This window comes from Pelophylax lessonae, assembly GCF_965119305.1.
Source record: "Pelophylax lessonae genome assembly, chromosome: 7".
NCBI classification, from domain to species: domain Eukaryota; kingdom Metazoa; phylum Chordata; class Amphibia; order Anura; family Ranidae; genus Pelophylax; species Pelophylax lessonae.
In genome coordinates this window covers 115,821,345-115,841,115 of record NC_138774.1, presented here as the reverse complement: position 1 = coordinate 115,841,115, position 19,771 = coordinate 115,821,345, and the positions used below count along the sequence as shown (strand labels likewise).

The 19,771-nt window shown below is 47.0% G+C and overlaps 1 protein-coding gene across 2 annotated transcripts in view; it reads right to left on the bottom strand.

Moving 5' to 3' along the window:
• DOCK11 (dedicator of cytokinesis 11) overlaps positions 1-19,771 on the bottom strand; it is a 537,932-nt gene that overhangs the window by 27,054 nt on the left and 491,107 nt on the right. For both annotated transcript variants that reach the window (XM_082263555.1, XM_082263556.1), the window contains one exon: positions 10,667-10,767. In XM_082263555.1, coding sequence (XP_082119681.1) covers positions 10,667-10,767 — 101 coding nt within the window. The remainder of the gene's footprint in view (positions 1-10,666; positions 10,768-19,771) is intronic.

Genomic DNA, 19,771 nt, shown 5'->3' with positions numbered 1-19,771 from the left:
ACTAAAATTCCTCCAGTTCAGCAGGGACCAGCTGAATTTCAATCAGTGTGTGGCCATCCCTGCTTGACAGAGGTCGATTATTTCATTGACTACTGTTGAAAAAGAAAGTTGGACATTTTTTCCTGACTACAGCTGCCAATCCATGTATTTAGAATACAATGTCCTGGCTGGAGGGATTCCTCCATCCACTTTGTGTGGCTGAACAAAAACAAAAAAATATACCCATCTATGGCCAGCCTAAGGCATGCGGTTCTATCTTAGCAATGTTCTTTCTTTTATATGTTGTTTGAACTTTTTTGCACATAAAGGGTCTTTCTTTTTGGGGAGTGAGATTCTTATTTAAAGGAACGTGTATTCACAAATACTTTTTGGAATTTTGGAGCACAAGTTTAGACAAGTTGGAATTGAATCCTCTAATATATCTAAAGTGGTTGTAAATCTTAAACATTTTTATCTTAATGCATTCCCTACATTAAGGTAAAAAAATGTTTAAGTATGTGTTTCGCCCCCTTATTGTGCCGCGTGTATACTCCCCTGAGTTCTAACTCAATCCAGCATTGTGCCCATGAGTAGGGGCTCTATCCTCTTCTGCCCACTCTCACAGATTTTCCTGTTGTCAGTCAAATCCAATGACGAGGGAGCAGGGGGTGGGCCGAGCCTCGCAGCCTGTATCCCAGATAGCAAGCAATTGTGCTGCGAGTTTGAAAATGACTTGTTAAGCTTTTGCTAGACTTGCCAGGTTTCACAAGTTTGTTACACAATTGCAGTAAGTCCGCATTCCATGACTCCACATCAGCTTTCTGTTAAAACATTCTGAAAATCTGCTGCAAGTTCTGGTTCAGTTATGTTGTGCAATAGTCATCCCAAGTTAACAGACTTGCAATTCAACACTGCCACAAATTTGTTTATAAAGTTTTATTGTCTTGAAATAATTTTTTTAACATTAAAGCATAACTAAAGACAAAACTTTTTTTTTTTTTTTTTTTTTGGTTTTGGATACAGCAAAGGATTAGAACTTCTGTCAGGTTTTTATTGCTGTCTGTAACCCAGTTAGGGAGATTCGCCCTCTATATTTGTCCTGTTTACCATTATCATTTAAAGTGAAAGAAAATCTCAAATATTTTGAAAGTTTTGCCTATAGTTCTACTTTAAAGGAAACTGCACTGAGAGAAATATCAAGGTTGACAATACTGACCTATTCTTACAAACATGCCAATTACTCAACTATGGTTGAATATTTTGAGACACCGAAAATTAGTATTTATGTAGATCAGAATAGTCAGGGCAAAGTCGGAGCTCCTAATTATAATTCTTGTGTCAGATTAATGACTTGGAAAGTACTGAAGGCTTTGGGTCAGCGTGGGACCCAGATAACTATTTTCAAAAGACGAGGTTATGAATGGCCAACTTGCTATTTCTTTATGCCAGTTTTCCTTTAACCAGTTTTGCTGTCTTACGTCTGGGCCACTTTTTGTGATTCGGCACTGTGAGACTTTAACTGACAATTGCGCAGTCATGCAATGCCGTACCCAAACAAAATTTACGTCCTTTTTTTTCCCACAAACAGAGCTTTCTTTTGGTGGTATTTGATCATCTCTGCGATTTTTTATTTTTTGAGATTTTAATAAAAAAATGCGACAATTTTGAAAAAATAACAATATTTTTCTACTTTGACAGTTAAAAAATATCCAATATATTCCATTTTTGTCATATATTTAGGCCAAAATGTATTTAGCTACATGTCTTTCACAAAAAAATTCTCAATAAGCGTATTTTTAACCGCTTTAAGACTGGAAGATTTTACCCCATTCCTGACCAGGCCATATTTTGCGATTCGGCACTGTGTTAATTTAACGGACAATTGTGCGGTCGTGCGACGCTGTACCCAAATTAAATTGATGTTCTTTTTTTCCCCACAAATAGAGCTTTCTTTTGGTGGTATTTGATCACCTGTGCGATTTTTACTTTTTGCGCTATAAACAAAAAAAGAGCGACAATTTTGAAATAATGACAATATTTTTCACATTTTTTTTATATGAAATTCCCCCCAAAAAATATGTAAAAATCAAATTTTTTTAACATTTTAGGCCAATTTGTTTTCTGCTACATATTTTTGGTAAAAAAAAAATCGCAAATAAGTGTATTTTGATTGGTTTGCGCAAAAGTTATTGCATTTACTAACTAACTCATTTTTGTTGTTTTTTTTTTTTTAACGAGTATTGGCGACGATCTGCGATTTTTTTTTGCAGGACTGCGACATTGTGGCGGACAGATCGGACCCTTGACTGACATTTTTGACACTTTTGGGGGTACCAGTGACATTACTACAGTAATCAGTGCTATACATATGCACTGTTACTGTAAAAATGACTCTGGCAGGGAAGGGGTTAATTTTTATTGGAGAGGGAGGGGTTAATGTATGCCTGGTACTTACTGACGTGTGTGGGAGGAGGTGAATGAGTGACACAGGGACAGATCGCAGGTTCAGCTATGCTGAACCCTGCAATCTGACCCTGCCTGTCACTTAGGAGATCCGCCCGCTTTGTTTACACAAGCCGGCAGATTTCCACACTAGATCCCAGACGATCGGGGAAGAGCGGCGGTGATCACCGCCGCTCCTCCCCTGGCCCGACTCCCGCTGTAACCGAGAGAGGGGAATGTCTGGTGACGTAGGTCTACGTCGCCAGACGATAACGAGCCACTGTGCCGCAGTAGCAGCACAGTGAGCAGACGTAAAGTGGTTAAAAAAGCACCAGTAATCTACCTGCTTAGATTACAGAGGTTTTCTAGAGTTGTGTGGTTTGTCTCTTTATTCAGTCTAATCCTAGACAATGCAGTATAAGAAAACATAGAAATGCCAATTTACATTTTACCTTCAAGAAAACCAAAAAACATTCCTGTAAATTATAAACATGATTAAACTATATAGGATGCTGCGTTTATGTCTTCTTTGAGAGTTGAACTACTGGTGAATTTTGTCAAATCAGCATGCATTCTATTCTCTACACATACCTGATCTCAAGACAGAACATCTTTGTAACTGTGCTTGTAGTTCGGTGAAACAAAACTACCCATGAACCTAGAGAGATAAGTGATCCAATAATTCTTGAGCAATGAGTTATATCCCCCTGTGATATCCCCCTGTGACGAAGTCGGAAATGACGAAACACGTCGGGTCGTGACCATAGGGAGCCCGCATTCAGACTGTCAGTCATCAGCAAGTGTCTCTGGATGTTCTCTACACCAGCACGGAGATAGTGAGAACTGATTGGGACTACTTAGTATGCACTGGCAACATTTGACAAGCGATTTATACATTGGGAACAAGTGAGTGTAATGATTGAAGTTTTATTGTAATACATTTTAAAGTTTCAACAATATTGCACTAGTGGAGGCTTGTTCTTTTTTCATGCGCCTCTGTGTAAATACATCTGAGGAAGAGGAGCTAGTGAGGAGGTTGATCGCACACACCCATCTGACTGTATCTGTCATTGATTGAAATGCTCTTAAGCCTTTTCCATGAGAGTGGATAGGCATGGATGTCTGGTGAGTGTTCTGTCTACTCAGAGTGATCCTGACACATTGGTGGTGAAGTGTGAGGTGTTCCTATAAATACACATCTGATCTTCCCTGGATTGATTGGGATTTCCAAGTATTGATGTCGTATATGTGGTGCTAATGCACTTATATTGACTTTTACGAGTACTGTTTTTTTCAATACAATACAATATTAATACAACATTATTGTTTCATTTATGTACATATACCTATCCAATGTATTTTACATTGTAGGAGGCAATATCTTATTACAAGATCCTTGCGCTACTGTTTTCTCTGTGATACCCATTTTTGTGGTTTACATGATATTTCGTTATTACAATGAGTTATATCCTCTTTCTAGAATAGATGCCTACACTGGCACAACTACAACATGTGTTAGAAGGTTACCTCATGGTCACAGCAGGCTCAGGGAAAAACAATGAAAAGATGTATGCAAATGCTATTCACAAATGGACTTAAACATAAACAGGCATCAAGGGATCTGTATTCTATTAAAACAAGCCATTGCTTAAAAATTGAAGTCAGATATTTAAAAAAGACATGCAAAATAAACCTACCCAGATAAAAACGATGTATTCATTACAAAATTATTAAAAGTGTATTTAAATGGGGGGCGTGGCCTGGCACAGTATACGGTAAGACGTGAGTAGCTGGAGCTCCATCAACCGAACATCCTATTCCTCGCATCCTGCACCCACACAGCCCGCCACGAATCACCGCTTTCTCCTGTACCTGCCTCGCTCCCCGTGGGTCATGTCGCCGCCGAAGAAAACCTCAGAAACATCGGCTAAACTTGAAAAATTCAGCGGGCAGGCTGGTGCGACCTCGACCAAAGATGGCGCCGAGCCGGACATGGCCGCGGGAACGGCAGGAGGAGCAGACACAGCGACTGTGCTTGAGGCGATCTCCGCTTGCCAGGCCACTCTGACCTCTAAAATTGACGAGGTCAAGGTGGATGTCTCCCTCATCCGCCAGGACGCTGAGGCGGAACACCGGATCGGCGGGGTGGAAGACTCCCTGCCCCCGCTGCAGCACTCCACTGCTCGACTTCAGGATCAGGTATCTCAAATTCTCTCAAAGCAGGACGATATGGAGAACCGTCTGAGACGCTGCAACCTCAGATTTATAGGTCTCCCTGAGGGAAAGGACCCCTCCACTTATCTGGAAAATCTCCTTATACAAGCCTATGGTCGGGAATCGTTCTCCTCCACGTTTGTGGTGGAGCGGGCCCACCGTCTGTCGGGCCGCCCTCCACCTCAGGGAGCACCCCCCCGCACCTTTATTGCCAAGTTTTTAAATTACCGCGACCGAGATGCCATACTGCGCCTGGCAAGGGAGAAGGGGAATATCCCTATGGGCAACAGTAGGGTGGTCATATTCCCGGACTTTTCAGCTGAAGTCCAGAGAAAGAGAAAGAACTTTATGGAGGCTAAACGTAGACTCAGGATTAAGCATCTCAAATATGCAATTCTGTACCCCGCCCGACTCCGGGTTGAAGGCGAGGATCGGGTCCACATTTTGACGATCTGGAAGCGGCCATAGCGTGGCTGGAACACCTCGAGACCCGCGCCTGACTCGGAGACTGCCTATTCTCATGAGATTGCTGTTTCTTCCCACTCCTTCATGTTGTTATCCACTCACCTTGACTGGGATTGCTGCTTGGGCCACGGCTGCTTTCTTCTTTTTTCTGATGATGGTTTCATTGCCTTAGCCGTGGCTGGATGACCCTGTAGACATGTACTCGCTGCCTGCTACTGAGCTGTTGTACTTCACCTCACCCAGTTGTGGGGGCTCATTTCCTGGAGATGTTGACGGGGCACAGGGGCCCAGCTACGACCTACCATGCCTCAGGACCTAGGAACGGTCTACGGCATGCTGACCAGCGTTGTTTCGCCCCCGGCACCTGCTGGGGCCAGGTGCACGGCCCCTGTTTGGCAAGTCCCTTTCTTTTTTGTAGTTTTGCTGGCCTCCCTTTTCCCTCCCCCCATCCTGCACTTGGATCTATGTGCTGTGCTGCACTCTGCAATGCCCTGGAGGGCACCTTTGGATACCGTGCAAATGAACTTCCTTCCCCCTTCTTTTTGGCTGGCTACAACGGGGGCCTTGTTTTTGAGTTTTTGGGGACTTTATGCCCGCACAAGTTGGGGAAGGTGCAGGGCGGGGTGGGATCAGGGTTTTTATTGTTTTATTTTTTATTGCTGATGTTTATTGGACTGTGCATGCATGTTGTCTAATCACTGTGTTTTCCCTTGAATGTACCCCCAATGGGGACCCGGGTGCTGCAAGGTGCGATTCCCCCCTGTGGCCAGTGTTGCTACTTTGCTCGCACCCTGGGTTGCCACGGGACAGAGCTTACCCCGAGATCCCTGTGCATACTCAGCTGCTTATTTGGTGTGTTCACATATGGCCTCCATAAAATTGTTGACGTGGAACGTCAGGGGCCTGAGAGACATGGTTAAACGCTCGGCAGCCTTTACCACTCTTAAAAAGCACCGACCTGATATTCTGATTTTGGTGGAGACTCACCTGGAAGGCCGTCTACATTTGTCGCTCAAACGCCCCTGGATAGGCTGGGTCTATCACTCCGCCCATACCTCCCACTCCCGGGGGGTAGCGATACTGGTCTCCAAGTATGTTCACTTCCAGCTCCAGGGATCTCGGGTGGACTCTCAGGGACGGTTTATTTTCTTATCTGTGCTAATCTTTGGAGAACCCTGGTTGATTTTAGCTTTTTATGTGCCCCCACCGTTTGCAATGTCTGTAGTCACGGAGGGCTTGTCATATATGGCTCAATACCCGGGGACTCCTGCGGTCTGGCTTGGGGACTTCAACACTGCGATGAACCCAGGTTTAGACAGGCTGCAGACGGGTCCTCACATGGGCAGGTCCCCTACCTCCACCCGGTTTGCTCGCCTGGTGGAGAGTGTGGGCTTGGTGGACATGTGGAGGGCCAAGTATCCCCTACAACAGGAGTTTTCTTGCTTCTCAACTACTCATCATTCCATGTCTCGCATTGATTTGATTTTGGTTTCTAAAACTTTGCTTCCTAGACTTGTGTCTGCGGGGTTCCTCCCCAGATCCTTGTCGGACCACAGTCCCTACTGGGTGTCGATCGGGCTCCCGCACGCCAAGTCGCCACCGGCTTGGCGACTACAGCTGCTTTGGCTGTCATTACTGCCGGCGGAGGCCTCGCTGGACGCCCAGTGGGAACGGTACTTCAGTGAGAATGTAGGTACAGCTTCTCCCCTGGCGGTGTGGGAGGCTTTTAAGCTCCATGCCCGCGCCACCCTGATTTCACAGATAAAAACCTGTAGGACAAGATCCGTGGCGGCGGAGGCTGCTTTTCTGGCTGACCCTTCCAGTTCTAGGGCTTCCCATCTTCAGTCACTGACGGGGGTGGTCACCCAGATGGAGTTTGAGCAGGCCAAAACTAAGTTGTTTTTTCAACGCCTGAGGATTTTCGAACACGGGGAGAGGGCCGGGAAACTACTAGCATATCTGGTACACTGTGAAGACAGACCCCCAGTTGTCATTTCACTACAGACTGATGCAGGGGACCTTGTGACTGACCCTAAGGAGGTGGCGGACAGGTTCCGCTCCTTCTTTGCAGACCTCTATACAACTCGGGCCTTCAGTGACCTTACCGACATGCAGCTTCTGTTAGATGGTGTGGAGTTCCCTAGACTTACGAAGGAACAGGTGACTGGGTTGGAAGCTCCGATAACGGAGGATGAGATTGCGGAGGCCGTGTCCAGATTTCCCAGATCCAAGTCCCCGGGCACAGATGGGCTTCCCATCGAGTTCTATGCCCATTTTTCTGAGCTTCTCCTGCCGCAGCTACTGACGTTGTTCAATGCCATTTTTGAGGAGGGTGTGTTGCCTACATCCATGAAAGAGGCACTGATCGTATTGATCCCTAAACCGGGCAAAGATCCCTGATTTCCGGAATCCTACCGCCCAATCTCGCTTCTACAAGTAGACGTCAAAATACTCGCAAAAATTCTCTCTATCCGTTTGAACCAGGTACTATTGTCCCTGATTCACGAGGATCAGACAGGCTTTATGCCCGGCAAGAACACGTCCTTTAACCTTCACAGACTGTTTATGAACATACAAGCTCGGCATGAGAACTCGGGACATAGGGTGGTGGTGACACTGGACACGGCCAAAGCTTTCGACTCCGTGGAGTGGAGTTTTCTCTGGGCGTGCCTGGAGAGATTTGGGTTTGGACCGCGGTTCATTAAGTGAGTTCGCTTGATGTATAGTGCTCCGGTCGCCAAAATCCTGGCGAATGGCAGGACCTCCGAACCGTTCCCGCTCACCAGGGGGACGAGACAGGGGTGTCCGCTTTCTCCCTTATTATATGCCTTGGCGGCCGAACCACTGGCCATCGCTATCCGGACTCACCCTGGTATTAGTGGATTGCGCGTGGGCCCTCTGACCGAAAAACTTAGCATGTACGCGGACGACATGTTACTGTATCTGGCAGACTCGGACGCTTCCCTTACTACGGCCTTGTCCCTGATAGAACGCTTTGGCAAGTATTCCGGTCTACAAATGAACTGGGATAAGTCACAGATTCTACCTCTTGATCACTCCTCCCCATCTCAGTTGCCCTCGCCCTTGCCCCTACAGCTGGTGTCGCAGATAAAATATCTGGGGGTCTTGGTCACGTCACGCCCCCGGGATTATATCAAGGACAATGTCCAACCTCTGTACGACCTAATCAAGGCCAAGACCCAAATCTGGGCAAAGCTGCCCCTGGGCGTCATGGGTAGTGTAAATCTTATAAAGATGGTCCTGCTCCCTAAGATACTTTATGTTTTGTGGCACTCCCCGATTTACCTGCCCTTAAAATTCTTCAAACAAATGGAATCCCTCCTTAAAGCCTTTGTGTGGGGCCAGAGTAGGCATAAGCTCTCCTGGCGTAAACTTAAAAACCCCTCCAACTTGGGCGGTGTGGCCCTACCTGATTTTAATCTTTATTATTTGGCTGCCCAGTTATCGCACCTGTTTCATGTAGATAAAACCGATAGGTCCCGTTTTCTACTGCTTCTGTGCCCAAGGTGGTCCCAATTGACTGATGACCCTTTGACTGTTGTGCTTCGGGGGGTGCGGGGCTCCGAGATTTCGGGTGAGACCGACTCCATGCTCTACCACTATAGTAGGATCTGGGAGGTTGTGATGACTACAATGCGGTACCCTGCTCTTCACACTCATACCCCTTTGTGGCATAACGCGGCCCTGGCGGAGTTCAGGTCCTTGCCGGACTCTGCGCTCTGGAGTGGTAAGGGAATTTATTTTCTTTCACATTTACTGCAAGGGACGACTCTACGCACGTTCGTAGATCTGAGCTCCACTAACTCTCTCCCGGCTTCTATACTTTTCCGTTACTACCAGATCAGACATGCATTCAGGGCTCAGTTCCCGGCCCCTCCTCCCCCCCTGGAGACCCCCTCCATGATTGAATTTATGAAAAGTACTGATCCCCAGCACATGATCTCCGTTCTCTACGCAGAACTCCACACTCCTTGCTCTACAGTCATTGCCTACGCTGCTAAGACCCCCTGGGAGACGGACATCGGTGCCATCGATGATGATGAATGGGACGACGCCCTGGGGACATGCAAAGCTGTGTCCCCTAGGCTGTCCCATAGGCTCACCCAGTTGTTCCTCCTGCACCGAGCGTATCTGACTCCCCTCAGCCTACAGCGCTACAGACCTGAGCTGTCACCTAACTGCCCGATGTGCCGGACGGCTGTGGGCACTTTTTTCCAACTCCTTTGGAGCTGTCCCCAGCTCCAGGGATATTGGAAACAAATTGTTACATTCCTTCATGACAAAATGGGCTCCCCAGTGCAGTTAGCCCCCAAGCAATGCCTACTGGGTATATACCCAGATGAAGACATGGACAAAAGCCTTCTTATCTTCCTACAGACCACTTTGTTTATAGCCCGGAAGCTAATTGCCAGAAGGTGGATGCGGGACTCCCCGCCCACATTTGGTGCGTGGAAGGCTGAGATCAATAATGTCATACCGTACCATAAACTCATGTACAAAAACAGGGGTAATCCAGCTAAATTTGCTAAGATATGGGATAGATGGGTCCAGAGTCCAGATACTGGGCATTGAGACACACTGCACTAGCGGTTGGGGCTCTCTCGGGATGCTGCATTCCATTCCTGTATTGTGTGCTCACTATGCAAAATGTTATGTCCTGTCGGCACACATTGCCCTGATTATATCTGTATGCACAGTCCTAGTTGACACTTGTTGTTCTTATGCAATCATTTCTGTAAACTTTGTTTATCCTCCTTTTTTTTTGTTCAATAAACTCACTGGTTTCAAAAAAAAAAAAAAAGTGTATTTAAATGCAAATAGTGCATCTGAATTTGATACGAGCTTTTGTAATTCTCTGTCTCGCACCAGGAGGCAATCAGATGTGTTTCATGAATTTGTGCAGACAGGTAACATGTTAAATGGGGAGGAGAAAGCAGAGTGACACCATCCTAATGTGCTGCTGCGCCTCCATTATCTAATCTCAAGCTAGAGGCTAGGAAGTTAGCACTGTGACCTGCAAATACAATGCTTCCCTACAGAAACAACTGCAGAATGGTGGTCTGATGAGGACTTGAAACATTATTATGATGGGGGTTGCACTGTGGTTTGGTGAGGGTTATTGAAGAGGGGAACCCTCCATATTACTACATGGATATTTCTACATACTGTATGTCCACATGTATGACTGCCATGGAAAAGAGGAGAAGCAAACAATATACAGTAGATATAACTTCCCAATGTGCAACTTCCACATATCTTTAAAAAATGTATACAGATGGAACCTTTTTTACTATACATTAGAAACAGCTCTTTGTTGAAAAATAGGGTGGAGTGCTGTAGAGTTTTGTAATGTGATTTGTGTAATACAGGCAAAGGCCCCAGTCAAAGAGTTCTTTAATCCTTAGATAACAGATGTGAAGAATGACATAAAAAAGGAGGCAAGAACCCCCCTTTTAAATTAAAGCATACTTTGCATGTAGATTTTCAGTTTTGCTTTCTGTAGTTACAGTATGCAGTTATAATGACTCATATAATAAATACATACTTAAATATGTCTTTCAACTCTTTGACCTTTTTGCTGGGATATTTGCTGGACCGGCTGTCATCAAGGAATGCCCTAGCATAGGCTAAAGGACCAGCATTCACCTATGTAGGAAGAAAAAAAAAAAACATAGTATCAGTAATTATCATAGACATCTATCATATACGTTTCCATAAGTGTGAAACGTTCTGTCTCCCATCTTTCTTCTCCCAGGATGGAATAAATGGAGAATTGTTGTCCATGCATAGAATAAGCAGCCCAACCTTGCCTGAACAAAAGACATCCGAGTAAGAGGCTAGGCAGCTCCCAGGGAATATCTACAAGCAGTACCAGGTAACTGTAAGGCCCCTTTCACACATACGGTCCGTTCAGTTCATCAGTTCAGTCACGTCAAAATGTATCAGTTTTCCATCCGTTTTTCATCCATTTTCATCCGTTTTTCATCAGTTTTCATCCGTTTTTCATCCATTTTTCATGGTGGTAAACGGACCATTTGTCCGTTTACATCCGTTTTTCGTCCGATCCGTTTTTATGACAGGTGAAAAAATGGAATTTTTGTAAAATCTTACCTGTAAAATTCCTTTCTCTGAGTCCTTCGACAGTCGCCGCCTCTTCATATTCGTCACAATGGGGTATTAGACTTTTCTCCGTAGGAGTAGCTAGGCAACAGAATATGTCCATATTAAAGCTTTTAACATATCCCACCCCCAGGGGGTGGTCCCCTCAGTCTATACCCTCCTGCTTCCTGTTCCATACCTGTTTCAGTAGAATAGCAGTAGAGTACATACACAAACCCCAAAAGAGGGGCGGGGGCGGCGACTGTCGGAGGACTCAGAGAAAGGAATTTTACAGGTAAGATTTTACAAAAATTCAGTTTTCTCTTACGTCCTCCGACAGTCGCCGCCTCTTCATATTCGTCACAATGGGGACGTCCCAAAGCAGTGCAAACATGAGGGGTGGGAAACGCAGCCGCGCCTAAGGCAACGCAGTCTCCACATCAGAGAAAGTAACCTTACCAAGGGAAGGAAACCAACTGGGCAACATGAAAAAAAAAACTTGCTCAACAGGAGCAACAACCCAGGAAGAACAAATAACCTAGGGATAAAAACATCCCAAACAGCCAAGGGCCCAAAAACAAGGGACCTTAAGGTACTACCGCACTAAGAACCTTGCGGCCAAAGGAAGCATCTGCCGATGCCTGAACATCCACTTTGTAGAACTTAGAGAAGGTGTGAACGGACGACCAAGTCGCCGCCTTACACACCTGGGCCACAGAGGCCCGATGATGACAGGCCCAAGACGTACTCAGAGACGCCGCCATGCCCTTCCGAGGTCCCTCAGGAAGGACAAAGAGAGAATCCTTGCGAAAGGATTTTGTCGAATTCAGGTAAACCCTGATCGCCCTGACAACATCCAAGGAATGCAAGGCCACCTCCTTCGGATGCTTAGGCTGCGCGCAAAGCGAAGGCAAGACAATGTCCTCATTGAGGTGAAATTCCGAAATCCTTTTTGGAAGAAAAGAAGGATTAGGTCGCAAGACCACCTTATCCAAGTGGAGTACCAGATACGGAGACCTGCACGACAAAGCTGCCAGCTCCGAAACTCTGCGAGCCGAAGTGATCGCCACCAAAAAGGCGACCTTTTTGGACAACAGAGGTAACGAGATCTCCCTGATCTTTTCAAAGGGAGCATGTTGCAACATGGACAGAACAAGGTTCAAGTCCCATGGAGGCAAAGGCTCCCTCCGAGGAGGGACCAGGTGTCGCACCCCTTGAACAAAGGTGCTAACCAGAGAATTAGACGCCACAGGGCGCTGAAAAAGAACGGCCAGAGCAGAAATCTGACCCCTAATCGTGGCCAACGCCAAACGCTGGTCCACGCCCGTTTTAAGGAAAGCCAACACTCTCTAAACCGAATATGAGCGAGGAGAGTAGCCCCTGGACTCACACCAGGTAAAGTAGGCCTTCCAAGTACGGTAGTATATCTTCCCCGAAGAGGCCTTTCTAGCATTGATCAAAGTATGAATGACCTCCGGAGAGAGACCCCTATCCTTCAGGACCTCGGTCTCAACAGCCAGGCCGTCAAAGCCAGCGACTGTAAAGCAGGATGGAATATCGGCCCTTGAGACAGAAGATCTTCCCGAAGAGGCAGACGCCATGGAGCGTCGACCGCCAGATTCACGAGGTCTGCGTACCAAGACCGGCGGGGCCAGTCTGGCTCCACCAGAATCACCGTTCTTGGTTCCGAGGACAACCTGCGAAGGAACCGGGACAGCAACTGAATTGGTGGGAATGCATACATCAGCTGATACTGATGCCACTGAGCCACTAACGCGTCTGACGCGTCTGCCCGAGGATCGCGCGTCCTTGCCACGAATCTTCCCACCTTGTTGTTCAGACGAGACGAACAGGTCCACATCCGGAAGACCCCACTTCGCGCATAACATCTGGAAAACCTCCGGGTGGAGCAACCATTCCCCCTGGTCCAGAGTCTGACGGCTCAGATAATCCGCCTGCCAGTTCTCCACCCCCGGAATGTGCACTGCCGTTATCGCCGGGACGTGTGTCTCGGCCCAAGACAGTATGTCGGCCACTTCCCGAGCCGCTCGGGCACTCCTGGTGCCCCCCTGGTGGTCGATGTAGGCCACCGCTGTGGCATTGTCCGTCTGAACCCGAACCGGACAGCCCTGTAGCCTGTCCGTCCAACGTTGAAGGCAAAGATTTATCGCCCGCAATTCCAGAATGTTGATCGGAAGGGAGGATTCCTCCTCCGACCAAGTTCCCTGGGCGGACAGAACGCCCAGAACACCACCCCAGCCCGACAGGCTGGCATCCGTGGTGATCACCGTCCATGAAAATGGACGAAAAGACTTGCCCCCCGACACCGCCGGGGACTGCAGCCACCATAGAAGATTCCTTCTCGTACGAAGACTCAACGAGATCTGAAGATCCAGAGATTGTGGTCGCCCGTCCCACCTGGACAGGATCTCTGCCTGGAGATCCCTCGTGTGAAACTGGGTGAAGGGAATCGCCTCGAAAGCCAAGACCATCAAACCCAAACACCTCATGCCCGTCCGGAGGGATGAGCACGGAACGTCCCGAAGGGACCTGACTTCGTCCTGAAGCGTCTTGAGCTTGTCTTCCGGCAGGAAGACTTTTGCCTGAACCGAATCCAGAATCATACCCAGATAGGGAAGACGAACCGACGGGCACAGCGTCGATTTTGGGAAGTTTATCGTCCAACCAAATTCCTGCAGAGTTTGCATCGTGATGGACAGGTCCTTCATCAGACCCTGACTGGTCGCAGACCGGACCAGAATGTCGTCCAGATACCCCAGGATTGAGATACCCTGGGCTCTCAATAAGGCCAGAACCGGCGCAAGCACCTTGGTGAAAACCCGCGGAGCCGAAGCGAGACCGAAGGGTAACGCCACAAATTAAAAATGATCCTCCGCAATGGCAAATCGAAGGTACTTTTGGTGACCCTCGAAAATGGGGATGTGTAGGTACGCATCCTTCAAGTCGATGGAGGCCATGAACTCTCCTGGAACCAGGGCAGCCACCACCGAGCGCACGGATTCCATGTGGAACTTGCGAACCCGCACAAAGCGGTTCAGAGCTTTTAAGTCCAGAATTGGACGAACCTTGCCCTCCTTTCTGGGCACAGTAAACAGATTTGAATAAAACCCCCGAAATCTGTCCCGATGAGGCACCGGAACCACCACTCCCTGAGCCCGCAGGTCCTGCACCGCCAGGTGCAGATCCCGCAAACTCTCCGGAGACAGTTGAAGGTTTGAGGGAAAAAACCTGTTCGCCGGCCGAGAGAGGAACTCGATCTTGTATCCAGACCGAACGATCTCCTGAACCCACCTGTTCCAAACGCGGGCCAGCCAGGGTTGAAGAAAACCGAGCAAACGTCCCCCCACCCCAGAACTGGGTGAGGGCGTCCCTTCAGGCCGCGTTGTTATGGGCAGCGGATCCGGACTGGCCGGACTTCTGCTTACCTGCCCACGGTTTCTTTTGGGAGCCTTGACCCTTGAAGGGCTTGCCCTTATAGTGCGACCGAAAGGCAGGAAAGGACCCCTGAGGGGGCCTAAATGAAGCGTGCTTCTTACCTTGAGCGCCCTTAGCTTTGTGAGATTGGGGCAAGAGCGTGCTCTTACCCCCAGAGATCCCCTTAATCAGCGTATCCAGTGAGTCGCCAAAAAGGCGAGATCCTGAATAGGGCAAATTAGCCAAGGTCTTGCGAGACGATTGGTCCACAGACCAACATTTTAGCCAAATCAAACGGCGTGTCAACACCGCCACGCTGTGCACACGTGCAGCCAAAGGAATTACATCCAATTCCGCATCACACAAATACATGACACCCTGATGGATCTGATCCACCATAGCCAACGTCGTCGGCGGGGCAGAATCAGTCACCAGGACTCGCCTGAGTACCTGCGTCCAATCCGCAACAGCTTGAGCTGCCATAAGGGAAGCAAAGATAGCTGTTAGCATGGAACCGGTAACCGAGTAAGTATGACGGGCGAGAGACTCCAGTCTCCTGTCCGTAGCGTCCCGGAACACTGGGGTATCCTCTGCCGGAATCGCAGTGGATTTATTCAAAACCGCCACCGCGTGATCCACCGGAGGTGGTACACACCAACGTTCATCAGTGGCGGGTGTGAAGGGATAACGCAGCTTGAACCTACTTGGCACAGCAAAAGGCTTTTTAAAATTGCGCCATTGTTCACTAACAGCGCGCTGAAAATCCTCAGTGCAAGGAAAAACCTGTGATGTTTTGCGCCTCCACTGTGTCCCATAAGAAGCCAGAACGGCAGGTGGACATGGTTCATTCTGTAAATGCAGCGTTTGTTTGATAGAAGCAACCAATTCATCCATGATTGCAAGCTCTTCAGACGAGCCAGGGGGAGAATCATCAACCCCCTCAACCTCTGCATCCCCCTCTGACCCTGCAAAGTCCAGGGACGAACGGGACCCCGATAAGGGGACCCCAGCCATAGCAGCCCCATCACCTTTGCCCTCTGAATCAGAGGAGATTGAAACTCTGGGCCTTTTAGTGGATTGAGCAGCCACAAGCATCTGCACCTGAGCAGCCAGGTTAGCCACAACGGTGGCCAAATCGCCCCCCTCAGGGGAAACAGCAGCAGCCCCTTGTCCACCCAGTAAGGTGGGAGGAAATTTGCTTTCCTGAGAATCCATGCCCCCAGAAGTGTGCAGGAGAAAAAAAGGGAAACTGCCCCTTTAAAAACGCGGCTAGCGCAGCCCACCACACACCAGCACAATGCCGACCCCCACAGGGAAAAGTACAAACTCAGGCAAGGATTACAGGAATAGAGAGGATAAAAACCTGGAGAGACCACTGCTGCTGCTGCCTCGATCGGTGCGCCCAGGGAAGAGGAAGTGATGCAATACAGGCCACTCTATTAAAGCCTATGGAAGGCTACAAAAAAATGGCCGCCTGCAGTGTTAGCATGAGGCCGGAGCGATCGCCGCCAAAATGGCAGGCGCTTGGCGCCCAAAACTCCGCTCCCCACATACAGTGAAAACACCAGTACACGTGCAGTATATTAAAACAATGGCGGACCGCAGCAGCGGCCGCCGCATGTATGCATAAACACGATCCAATCATGCCCCGCAGCATACAGCCTGTCACACAGTAAAAAACAGCACACAGTCTGACACAGAAACAGTGCAGCATAGCCCCCCTCCTTGCAGCCCACAGAATGCAGCCAAGACAGATAGGGAGTCCAATAGTGTGAACAGAGGCAGGGTTACACAGTCCCAGACTGACACCCCCCAAACAGACAGGTCCCCACACAGAAACACTTACCTCCTAAATGGCGTGGGGAACCCGCACAAGCGATCAAGCCACTGCACATGGGACAGGGAAAGTCGCAGCCAGGACGCAGCAGAACTGCGGTGCGAAACCGCATGGCGTCCAGTGAGGTAGCCACCTCACCATAGCATCCCTGCAGCGAACAGGGATGGGTCGTTCACATATGCCAGGAAAAATACCTGACTGAACGCTCGATGGCAGGCTGAGAAGCCACTGGCCCACAACCTGCGACCAGGGGGGCCAGCCTGAGACCCAGCCCGCATGATCCTCTTCATCAGAAGACCTAACTAATGCTGACAAAAGTAACAGCTAAGTAAAGAGAGAGAAAAAAACTCAAATAAAATCAAAAAAGAAGAGAAAGGCTGAGACAAAATGCCCCAGCATAGAGACATCCAGCTACTCCTGACAAGCTAGACAATGAAACTGGGGTATGGAACAGGAAGCAGGAGGGTATAGACTGAGGGGACCACCCCCTGGGGGTGGGATATGTTAAAAGCTTTAATATTGACATATTCTGTTGCCTAGCTACTCCTACGGAGCAAAGTCTAATACCCCATTGTGACGAATATGAAGAGGCGGCGACTGTCGGAGGACGTAAGAGAAATAGGGCATTCATCCGTTCCAAAAAATGGACATTGACGGAAGCAGGTGAAAACGAATGTTAACGGATGATCATCCGTTGTCATCTGTTTTTACATAGAGATGCATTGATATCTGTTTTTCATTCGTCAACAGATGGATGAAAAAAATGGACAAACGGACCGTATGTGTGAAAGGGGCCTAAGACTTTGGGGAGGAGGGGTTGGTCAAAAGAAGAGGGCTCATTTACGCAAGGTGCATTGGGACTGTTCTCAGGAGCCTTGACTATTCCCAAAATATAGACACGGCAAATGCCTTTTTACCTATTAGGCCAGTTCAGACAACTGCATTGAGGGTGTGCTGAAAAACCTTACAGCATGCAATATTGTTTTTTCAGCGCAGATCTGGGGAAAGCAATCCACCGCATCACACCATGCTGTGGCTGATATATATGAATGACATTTCAATAAAGTTTTAAAAAAATGATTTGCTGTTCAATGCGCTATTTTCAGCATTGCAGCCTTCTCATCAAAAACCAGCTCCTGCATTCTAATGTAAACAATCCTTTATAGGTATAGTGCAGTTGAGTTAAACTTTATGTGTAGATATGTTATCAATAGAATTCCAAAGAGATATAAGAAATTGTCAGGGAGTTTAAATCTTCAGCACCTACCTACAACTAAAATATATGTTTTGATGTATGCACCTATTAAATGACAGTCCAAAGTCCAGCATAATTGTGCACACATTTTCTGACTGGAGTCTAATAGTGACCATACAGCTAACAATATGATTGTTTTCCAAATGGATGGTTTTATCAGTAAATAATTGGTGCTGATAGAAAGTCCCACTACATTCATCCAAAACTTTTTCAAATTACTTGATTGGCTCCTATCTGAACAGAGCTAATTTTTATTCTCCTTTATCAGCCTTCCCTACTGTAACTCTTATATTAAAGTGGTTTTAAAGGCACAATGTTTTTTACCTTCATGCATTCTAAGCATGAAGGTAAAAAACCTTCTATGTGCAGCAGCCCCCCCCCCCCTCAAATACTTACCTGAGCACTTCTCGATCCAGCAATGTCAACGAGAGCCTTGCCTTAAATTCACACTCCTGATTTGCTTTTGGCAGCAGCGGGAGTGTGCCTGCGTGGGTGCCCCCAGAGCAAGCTGCTTGCTGTGGGGGTACCTGACAGGAGGGAGGAGCCAGGGTACAGTTTGGGACCCAAAAAGAGGAGGACCTGGGCTGCTCTGTGCAAAACCATTGCACAGAGCAGGTAAGTCTAACATGTTCATTATTTAAAAAAAAAAAAAAGGCATTAATATCGATTAGGATTGCGTCGTTGAGGCCCCTTTCACACTTATGCGACACGATTTTACCGCAATTTTGCCACGACTTTGCCTCGATTTTGAAAGCAATAGTGCAGGAACTACTTTGAAGTCGGTGAGACTTCAAAACGCACTGATATGAATGGGGCTCATTGAAAATAATGGAAAACGACTTGTCATGTGATTTTGCAGTCCAAAATCGCGGGACAAGTCGCACTAGTGTGAAAGGGGCCTAAAGTGAAACAGAACATAAACAGAAGTAAAAGCTGGTACCTACACCTATTAAATAGATTTTACATCAAAAGCTGATGAATCTTGCCAACCAAATGGCAGTGTGAGGGCTGGGGAGAGGGGAACTTTAATGGTACCCAATAACAGGTTTAGACCACAAACCAGTAAAATCTACATATAAACTTTATTACATATTATTACATCAAACAGTTGTACGTAAAGCAAAAGACATGCAAAGACATTGAAAAACTTGGCTTATAAAAACAATATTGGTTTCTCAATATAACCTCAGATGATTAGCCAATAAGGCTAGTATCCACAGATAGTGCCCGACATGTTTCGCTCTGCATCGGTGGCAGGCCACAGGATATACGGACAACATCAGAACAGGAGGTATTTTGTGCAAATTCTGCTGTAACAGGTTCTGTTATATAGGAGGCTTTACCTATTGGACTGGCCATTGATATAGTATTTCATTACAGGTAGCTTGGCTGCATTACTGCACTTGGATTACAGATACTTACCATTGTCTAATCAGAGAGTCAACTCAAACTTCCATCTTTATGCCACATGTTACCATACAGGCAACAGTTGGGGAGGTGAACCCACATACCAACTATCAAATGATAATTAGATAGGAACATATAATGTAAATCTTTGTTGAATGACAAGCTTATTGGATCCTGTTAAGGCTCCATAATATGTATATAGATTCCTTGTCCTTATTGAATAGGACAAATAAGTCTATTACTTTTATATATATATATATATATATATATATATATATATATATATATATATATATATATATATAGGCATACATTTATGTTTTTTGTCTCCCATACTCCCTTAGTCCATTCCAGTGGTGATTTGTGGAATTGACATACCTTTTGCTACAACCGCATATCGAGTTTTTCCTGTGGCCCATTTGAACAAGTTCTCAAGTATAGGTTTTGAAACAATAGGTATGATGCTAACCCTTTTCAGTAATGATAATATCCTTTTACTATACCACATAGTGGTGTGGGAATTAGGATGCCTGTTTCCTCTATATGGTTCCAACTTTTTGCACCCTAGAATATGGAATATATCTTATGTGATGTATAACTACATACCGGCTGCCGCA